Raw genomic sequence first — 8798 nt, forward strand, 5'->3', positions numbered from 1 at the left:
TCATCCGCCGAAACATTAAATAGTTCATAAGATATAGTCCCTCTTCTTTTTATTTGTTCAGTAATAAGTTATGAATTCCGTACACTAAAAATTCAATTAACCGAAATAATATATTATTTGGAGTGCTACTCGAGTACTAATATAGCATAAACTCAAAGTTAACCGCAGGACCAAGTCTTGTCGGAAGTCACTACATGTCGGATGCATATATTTCCTGGAAGGTGCTATACCGACTTCCTTTTCTTCCGTGGCCGCCATCGTGTCAGGAGCGTGGTTCCCGGCGAGCCGTGAAGAGTAATATAAAATGGTATGTTTTTCAATTGGATTTTTGTGACTTCTCTTCACATTTGTGACCGTAACTGTTGTATTAAAGTATATTTTTTAGCCATGTGTCCGTGGAATACAATTTCATACCTGTATTATTAAAAGGTTGAGACGTAGGATTTGGAAGCCATTTTGAGCCCTAATTGAAGCTAGCAGCTAACATTACACGTGTGGTGACTCGCCAATGATTTGAGAAATTCCTTAACATAAGTTGTGATTAAAGTGTAGTCGATATGTTACCACTGCCGATCGTAGTTAGCGGCACAGTGACCAACCAGTATTATTGATGTGATTGCATTATATAAAGTCATGTGTTTGTGGTTAGAAGTATAGGTCTTTACCGACTGGCGTGTTGGCGAATGTTAGCATATAACATTAGCTTTACGGCATGGTAGGCCTACAGTTAGACACAAAATGAATTTCTCCCTGTTAATTTGGTTGCAAAGATTTGCCCTTATCGTTTAAGTCTCATTTAGCGTTCGTTCAAACAAAAGGAGCGTTCGTTCACCGCAATACGCAAGTAAATGATATTTACATGTGTAAATGCCTGCTAGCGTGCAAATGCTGCTTTCAACCTGCCGCCTGCGGCCTCGTAGTGACCGGAGAAGTAAATACAGGTTTATGGTCATTCAAAAATGTTGCTCTAGTGCGAGAAATAAAGTGTTAATTTAGGGATTTACCATGTTTTGATTGGTTGAAATGGTCAACCAAAGATTAGTCACTGTAATGCCAAAATGTACAACCTCATCCTGGGTAGCCCTTTCTTTGCTAATGATTGGAACTGATCCCCATTGCCCTTGGTTAGTTTTGGTTGAGTCAGAATGGTGTTCCCCTGTTCAAAAAACAGTTTTGCTACCACTTGCAGTGATGGTGTAATTTGCGTCTGACACTGTGCTCAGCGACAGATGCCTACTGTCACATGCTGTCGCAGATGTTTGTTGAAACTTAATTCTGAGCAAGTGCAGGAGAAATGTTCACCTTTTTGCATGCCATTCCTCCTCTTCTAAGCTGCTTCCTGTTTCTTCCAGGCTTGTGCCAGACCATTAATCTCGGTCTTCTCCGAGAAAGGAGAGACCTCCGGTAAAAATGTGGTGCTGCCAGCCGTGTTCAGAGCACCCATCCGCCCTGACGTGGTGAACTTCGTGCACACCAACATGCGCAAGAACAGCCGTCAGCCATACGCTGTCAGTGAGCTGGCCGGTAAGTGTCAATATTCCTGTGACCGCTACAATAATGACTTTGAAGCTCCACTGATGATACTCCACTTCTAGGTCCGTGTTTCTGATGTCCTGATAACGTTGGAAGTACTGATGAGCTTAATCTAGTCAATATAATGATGTTCAAACTACTCTTCGATAGTTTTTTTTTTTTTTGGTTTTTGTTTCACAGGGCTTATAAATGCACGAGCCTCATACTGTTTTCTGTGTTTATCAGGTCACCAGACCAGCGCTGAGTCCTGGGGCACAGGCAGAGCTGTGGCCCGTATCCCCCGTGTGCGTGGAGGCGGTACCCACCGCTCTGGTCAGGGTGCCTTTGGAAACGTATCCTTCTGTCAAAACGGTGTATTAGGTCATTGCTAACTCAATGTGTGGTATGATCTTAAGGAGTAGGTGATTTGCATCTTTGAGGCAGCTTGCAGTGATGGTGTAATTTGCGTCCTACTCTGTGTGTGACGACGGTTGCCTGCCGTCACATGTCACCACAGAAGCCTGACGAACCTTGACTCTGAGCAGGAACAGAAAAAGATGACATGACTACACATGGATGTAGATGGTGTTTGCGTGTTCTATGGGTTCTGCAATATTGCCTTGACTCCCATGTAGATGTGTCGTGGAGGTCGTATGTTTGCCCCCACCAAGACTTGGCGCCGCTGGCACCGCAGAATCAACATCACCCAGAAGCGCTACGCCATGTGCTCAGCCTTGGCTGCAACAGCCCTGCCTGCCCTGGTCATGGCTAAGGGTACGTTTGTGCTTTCTGCACCTGTGAGATTGAGAGCAAGGGCAATGCAAATGATGTGCTAAAGGGTTTATCTTGAGAATGACTAGCTAAATTCAAAGCTGTGTAATAGCTCGAGTTGGTGAAGGTGATTGTTTTTCCATCTAACTGAAGTTCATGGTTCTAAAGTGCAACTTGGCTGTGGATTCCCTGCTTTAATGGTGCTCAAAATGCAGCATTGCAGTTCTAATTCTATTTTTTTTATGTTGCATAGTTTGTAAAAGATTTAACAGCATTAAGATTTTGCACTGAACGGTCTTGCCTGCCTTTCCCATGGTGGTATTAGACCAGTTCAGTGCCAAATGATCTTCAGTTTGCAGAAGGGCTGTGCTTGATCTCTGGCTCATCCCTTTCGAAGGCTGAGAACATTTCTGGTGGATCTTGCTGTTTTTAGGCCTTATAGCTGTGCGTTGATGTGTGATGCGTCTGTAGTTGCTTCATGCACACTTAATGCTCTTGTGTAGGCCATCGCATTGAAGAAATCCCCGAGGTCCCCCTGGTTGTCGATGATAAAGTTGAGGGATACAAGAAGACCAAGGAAGCCGTGCTTCTGCTGAAGAAGCTGAAGGCTTGGAACGACATCAAGAAGGTAAGCTATCTTTCTGCTTGTGTGTCAGATGAGCACTTTTGCCTGAATTGGTAGTATTTTTGTGTCTGATCCATCCTCTGTGTTCAGGTCTACGCCTCTCAGCGTATGCGTGCTGGCAAGGGTAAGATGAGGAACCGCAGACGTATCCAGCGCAAGGGACCATGCATCGTCTTCAACGAGGATAACGGAGTGACCAGAGCGTTCAGAAACATCCCAGGTGAGTCCTAGAACAGTCTGCCACTCGTGATGGCTCTTTAGATGGACTACAGTACTTTTACTCTAGTTATACCTCATACCTTAATGTGTTCACTTGGGATTTTACACTCTGTACTGAGTCTTGAAGCCTTTACTAAGTGAAGTCACTAGCGATGATGATATTCCACTTCTGGTCCGTGTTTCTGAACTCACTGATTATGTTGGAAGTCCTGAGCTTGTTCATACCTCACTTTTGAGAGGTAACGAAGTGAAGTGCTCTGTTTTTACACAATATACATGTGTATATTAACCCTGTGGATTCCTGCCTTTAGGCATCACATTGCAGAATGTGAACAAGCTGGACCTGCTGAAGCTTGCTCCTGGTGGCCATATCGGTCGTTTCTGCATCTGGACAGAGAGCGCCTTCCGCAAGCTGGATGGCCTCTATGGCACATGGCGCAAAGCCTCCTCACAGAAGGTTGACTACAAGTGAGTGTTTAAGTATTGTTTTTGTGTTGAAACCATAATAGTAGTTTGTGTGTGTGTGTTTTCTACAATGATGAGCTTGCACTTCAAGGTCCGTGTTTCTGAAAGGAATGACTTCTTGCTGAAGTTCTGAGTGCGTGTGTATGTATAGTCCTTAAGAGTCTGAAATCTTTAAAAAAACTAGATATCTGTAACTCATCCTTTGTCATTCCTACTTGCAATAAAGTGTTTTTTTGGGACTTAACTGACTTTCTTTCCCATGTTTGTCCAGCCTGCCAATGCACAAGATGACCAACACAGACCTGAGCAGAATTCTGAAGAGTGACGAGATCCACAAAGCACTTCGTGCCCCACAGTAAGTAACCTCACCCTGTCTTTTAGGACTGCATTTCCTGAGGACGTTGTTGAACAACAGCTGAGTGTTCCATCATTCAAGATGGTAGCATCTAGCAGCGCTTTCAGGAAACTCATTGCAGAATGAAAAACTTCCACGTGTAGCGATGATGATATTCCACTTCTGGTCCGTGTTTCTGAACCCACTGATTATATCGGAAGTCCTGAGCTTGTCCATACCTCACTGTTCGAGATCAAGAAGTGAAGTGCATTGTCGGTTGCTCCTGTGTTACAGCCTAACCTTGTGTGTGTGTTTTGTCATCCTGCAGAAAGAAGATGCAGCGCAGAGTCCTGAAGAAGAATCCTCTTAAGAACTTGAGGGTCATGATGAAGCTGAACCCATATGCCAAGACGTTCCGCCGCCGCGCCATCATGGCACACAACCCAGCTGTGAGTAGTCTGCTTGCCAGACATTACCAGAATGCCATTGTGTTTGTCAGTGGTACCCAGTAGCTACAGTTTTAAATCAAAGTTGGCCCACCAGCAATATTATTTGGCCTGTCAGATTATTATTTTTATTGTACAATATTGATTTACGAGTAGCTTATTCACCAATGAGTGTGGGTGCTTAAATAAAAGAGAACGAACACCAGAACGCACTAGGATCCTGGTAGATTGTGCATAGCCCCCTGCTTCAATGTTGCATTTTTGTTCCTGTGTCTGGTGCGGATAGGCCACCTTGAAGGTGCCCTTATGTTCTTTTCAAACAGCGACAGCGTTGTTGCGCACCAGATACAGACTTTGCATTTCTGAAACCGACCAAGATGAGCGTAAAGTTCTTTTCATTCCTTTTTAGCAAGGCTATACTCTTGCGGTAAAACTTCCCTTGACTTTTTGACTTAAAACATTTTCTCCCAGCTAACTCCTGTAGTTTGCTCCTCACTCTGCACACTAATGTTTCTTGTAGGCAAACAATATACATTGTAACACTGTCTGTCAGGAGGTGAATCAACTGTATATTTAAGAATTATAGACTATATCCAAAGAAGAACAAGTCAGACTATGTTGAACTGTCAATCATTGCTAAAATTATTAACAATATTGAAATTTTTTTTTATGTTTTCTGTGGCTCATGTGATGGCTCTTTAGATAGAGTGCACTTTTACTCTAGTTATACCTCATACCCTAATACTTTCACTTGGGAATTTACACTCTGTACTGAGTTTTGAAGCCTTTACTAAGTGAAGTCACTAGCGATGATGATATTCCACTTCTGGTCCGTGTTTCTGAACCCACTGATTATGTTGGAAGTCCTGAGCTTGTCCATACTTCACTTTTGAGAGGTAACGAAATGGGAGATGAGGGTTCAAGAGCTTTTAGTAGACCATTAATGGGCCCATCCATGGTTTGTGTTTTCACCTGTTTTTTTGTTTGTTTTTTTAAAAAAAAATTTTTTATCCGTTTTCTGTGTAGATATGTGTGGACTAATACAACATCCACCACAGCTGAGTTTCAATATTAGTATACTCTGGCCCACCATCTATTGGCTAAGAAAAATGCTGGCCTGCTGCCAGTTACTTGCTGACCCCCTGCCATAAGCAATTTGCTAGAGCCTGTTAATGACAGCACTTGAAGAAGCTTGGTTGTAAGGAACCTAATGGTCTTCATCTGTTCTCCAGATCAAGGAGAAGATGCTGAAGTCCAAGAAGAAGCCCAAGAAGAAGCATCCCAAGGTGAAGGCAGCTGCAGCTCCTGCCCCCAAGGCTGAATAAAGACTTGGTGTTCTGCGTCAGCTGTGGCAGCTGCCACATTATGACAAGTCCACTGGAGTTCAGTTTAGCAATGCATTCAAATAAAAGATGTCTTATAAAATTCACTGCAGGCTGTGTCATTTTATAGAAGCGAGGTGGAAAAATGATGCCATGCTATGGATGATGTAGTTAAATGAACTGCAAGTTTATTGAATACACATCCCTAAATCCACCAAGAGATTCTTTTGGAGCCACTTTCCAACCAAGTAGTTACAGGAACATAGTTCGAGGAACAGTCCACTTCTAAACAGTTATACTAATCTCCCCCCAAAACCAGATTTGCCATTTGCATTCCAAGTGGCCATAGGAGCTGGTCGCCAAATCGACTTGGGTTGACAGTGGACGTGACTTATAAGTTGGACCAATCAACGTAGACCTAGGTCACTAAGGGTTCCTATGCGGAAAAGGGAAAAGACCCTGCCCTGAAGTAGGAGCTGAAAGAGTTACAGGAACTGCGGTCAGAGGAACTTAGTAATCCCCAAATTGGTTCCGGTGGAACACTAGAAAAGGTTTCCAGGAATGTTACGTTCTAGGAACTGCAAAAATCCCTCCGGTGGGAAATGGACTATTGGCACACATACTCGTGGGGTAGAGCAGAGGAGGCTGGGAATGTCTACTCCCCATCATAAATAAGCACATGTTTAAGAGACTGCAGATGACCGTAGGTCGAACGGTCCTTTAACCGGAGAAACCCACTTTTACAAATATAGATGGAAAGGATGGTGTAATGGTTTTACATTCAGTTTTTACAGGAAGTTCCCGTGTCTCTGAAGCCTGTACAGTTGGGCAAGAGGTACTTCTCCGTTCACCCCGCAGGGAGGGCCTCCAAGCCGCAGGTCAAATGGCTCAATTAAGTGGAAGCTGACTCATTGTCACACTGGATCATGGATCAGTGCTTCACTTACCAGGCAAACTAAACCTTTGAGACGCTCATGAGGGGTATACTATGATACGAGTGGTACGTTGAGCCTAGAGCACTAAGAGTGTTCTAGTTAATGGTGATCTTCCTCTTACTGGCCATTTAATTTCAAGCAAACAATTTACCTTTTTTACACAATGTTCCGATTTAAAAGTTCATCAGAGAAAAGTGCCAGGAACATGTGCCTCTGTCAAAGATCTCTGGGGTGCACCTGGTTGTCGATTTTAAGTTGGCGGGTACAAGAAGACTGGAGGCTGTGCTATTGAAGCTGAAGGCTTAGCATGACATCAAGAAGGTAAGCCATCTTTCTGCTTGTGGCTGTCAAGGTTAAAAATTCTCCTGTAACTACGTGTTAACCTGTAAGTCAGATGAACACTTTTGCCTGAATTGGGTAGTATTTTGTGTATTCTGTGTTCAGGTCTACGCCTCTCAGCGTATGCGTGCTGTCAAGGGTAAGATGAGGAACCGCAGACGTATCCAGCGCAAGGGACCATGCATCGTCTTCAACAAGAACAATGGTGTGACCAGAGCATTCAGAAACATCCTAGGTGAGTCCTAGAACAGTCTGCCACTAATGTGATGGCTCTTTAGATAGAGTACACTACTTTTACTGTAGTTATACTGCATACCCTAATGCGATCACTTGGGATTTTACACTCTGTACTGAGTTTTGAAGCCTTTACTAAGTGAAGTCACTAGCGATGATGATATTCCACTTCTGGTCCGTGTTTCTGAACCCACTGATTATGTTGGAAGTCCTGAGCTTGTTCATACCTCACTTTTGAGAGGTAACGAAGTGAAGTGCTCTGTTTTTACACAAGTTACATGTGTATATTAACCCTGTGGATTCCTGCCTGTAGGCATCACATTGCAGAATGTGAACAAGCTGGACCTGCTGAAGCTTGCTCCTGGTGGCCATATCGGTCGTTTCTGCATCTGGACAGAGAGCGCCTTCCGCAAGCTGGACGGCCTCTATGGCACATGGCGCAAAGCCTCACAGAAGGTTGACTACAAGTGAGTGTTTGTGTTGAAACCATGATAGTAGCTTGTTCTGAGGTGTGTGTGTGTGTGTGTGTTCTACCATGATGAGCTTGCACTTCAAGGTCCGTGTTTCTGAAAGGAATGACGTCTTGCTGAAGTTCTGAGTGTACATAGTCCTTAAGAGTCTGAAATTTATGAAAGACTAGATATCTGTAACTCATCCTTTGTCATTCCTGCTTGCAATAAAGTATTTTGTGACTACTGACTTTCTTCCTCATCTTTGTCCAGCCTGCCAAAGCACAAGATGACCAACACAGACCTGTGCAGAATTTTAAAGTGACGAGATCCACAAAGCACTTTGAGCCCCACAGTAAGTAACATCACTCTGTCGTCTAGGACTGCATTTCTTGGAGGCTTTGTTGAGCAACAACTGTGGAGCATTCCATAATTTATGATGGTAGCTTCTAACAACGCTTTCAGGAAGCTCATTGCAGAATAACTTCTACCATAGCCATGTGTAGCGATGATGATATTCCACTTCTGGTCCGTGTTTCTGAACCCACTGATTATGTTGGAAGTCCTGAGCTTGTCCATATCTCACTTTTGAGAGGTAACGAAGTAAAGTGCTCTGTTTTTACACAAGTTACATGTGTATTAACCCTGTGGATTCCTGCCTGTAGGCATCACATTGCAGAATGTGAACAAGCTCGACCTGCTTAAGCCTGCTCCTGGTGGCCATATCGGTCCTTTCTGCATCTGGACAGAGCACCTTCCACAAGCCGGACGGCCTCGATGGCACATAGCGCAAAGCCTCTTCCCAGAAGGTTGACTACAAGTGAGTGCTTGAGTAGTGTCTTGTGTTTGAAACCATAATTGTAGTGTATTCTCGTGTGTGTGTGTGTGCGTGCCATGTGTAGCAATGATGATATTCCACTTCTGGTCCGTGTTTCTGAACCCACTGATTATATTGGAAGTCCTGAGCCTGTTCGTACCTCACTGCTGGAGGTCACTAAGTGAAGTGCGCTGTCGGTTGCTCCTGTGTTGCAGCCTAACCTTGTGTGTGTTTTGTCATCCTGCAGAAAGAAGATGCAGTGCAGTTCTAAAGAATCCTCTTGAAGTGCACAGACACACAATACAGACGTTTTTCTGGGATTTGGGGTGT

At 43.9% G+C, this 8798-nt stretch overlaps 1 protein-coding gene and 12 non-coding genes across 13 annotated transcripts; all 13 read left to right on the forward strand.

Moving 5' to 3' along the window:
• Positions 1-221: 221 nt before the first annotated feature.
• Positions 222-5801, forward strand: rpl4 (ribosomal protein L4). Its single transcript, XM_042110313.1, has 10 exons — positions 222-307; positions 1353-1524; positions 1759-1865; positions 2148-2286; positions 2787-2911; positions 2999-3128; positions 3439-3595; positions 3864-3947; positions 4255-4375; positions 5605-5801. The coding sequence occupies exons 1-10, from the start codon at positions 305-307 to the stop codon at positions 5695-5697; spliced, it is 1131 nt and encodes a 376-aa protein (XP_041966247.1). The 5' UTR covers positions 222-304; the 3' UTR covers positions 5698-5801.
• LOC121724734 lies at positions 1185-1282 on the forward strand. The gene has a single exon (XR_006035285.1). It is a non-coding gene; the product is annotated as a small nucleolar RNA SNORD16 (small nucleolar RNA).
• Positions 1570-1639, forward strand: LOC121724730. The gene has a single exon (XR_006035281.1). It is a non-coding gene; the product is annotated as a small nucleolar RNA SNORD18 (small nucleolar RNA).
• Positions 1959-2056, forward strand: LOC121724733. The gene has a single exon (XR_006035284.1). It is a non-coding gene; the product is annotated as a small nucleolar RNA SNORD16 (small nucleolar RNA).
• On the forward strand, positions 2566-2693 carry LOC121724737. The gene has a single exon (XR_006035288.1). It is a non-coding gene; the product is annotated as a small nucleolar RNA SNORA35 (small nucleolar RNA).
• LOC121724729 lies at positions 3275-3344 on the forward strand. The gene has a single exon (XR_006035280.1). It is a non-coding gene; the product is annotated as a small nucleolar RNA SNORD18 (small nucleolar RNA).
• On the forward strand, positions 3658-3729 carry LOC121724731. Its single transcript, XR_006035282.1, has one exon. It is a non-coding gene; the product is annotated as a small nucleolar RNA SNORD18 (small nucleolar RNA).
• On the forward strand, positions 4088-4157 carry LOC121724728. The gene has a single exon (XR_006035279.1). It is a non-coding gene; the product is annotated as a small nucleolar RNA SNORD18 (small nucleolar RNA).
• Positions 5177-5246, forward strand: LOC121724725. The gene has a single exon (XR_006035276.1). It is a non-coding gene; the product is annotated as a small nucleolar RNA SNORD18 (small nucleolar RNA).
• Positions 5802-7351: 1550 nt separating the features above from the next.
• On the forward strand, positions 7352-7421 carry LOC121724726. The gene has a single exon (XR_006035277.1). It is a non-coding gene; the product is annotated as a small nucleolar RNA SNORD18 (small nucleolar RNA).
• Positions 7422-7732: 311 nt separating this feature from the next.
• Positions 7733-7804, forward strand: LOC121724732. The gene has a single exon (XR_006035283.1). It is a non-coding gene; the product is annotated as a small nucleolar RNA SNORD18 (small nucleolar RNA).
• A 350-nt stretch (positions 7805-8154) lies between these two features.
• On the forward strand, positions 8155-8224 carry LOC121724727. The gene has a single exon (XR_006035278.1). It is a non-coding gene; the product is annotated as a small nucleolar RNA SNORD18 (small nucleolar RNA).
• Positions 8225-8550: 326 nt separating this feature from the next.
• On the forward strand, positions 8551-8620 carry LOC121724724. Its single transcript, XR_006035275.1, has one exon. It is a non-coding gene; the product is annotated as a small nucleolar RNA SNORD18 (small nucleolar RNA).
• The last annotated feature ends 178 nt before the right edge of the window (positions 8621-8798 follow it).

The sequence above is a fragment of the Alosa sapidissima genome, chromosome 11 (assembly GCF_018492685.1).
Source record: "Alosa sapidissima isolate fAloSap1 chromosome 11, fAloSap1.pri, whole genome shotgun sequence".
Lineage (NCBI taxonomy): Eukaryota > Metazoa > Chordata > Actinopteri > Clupeiformes > Clupeidae > Alosa > Alosa sapidissima.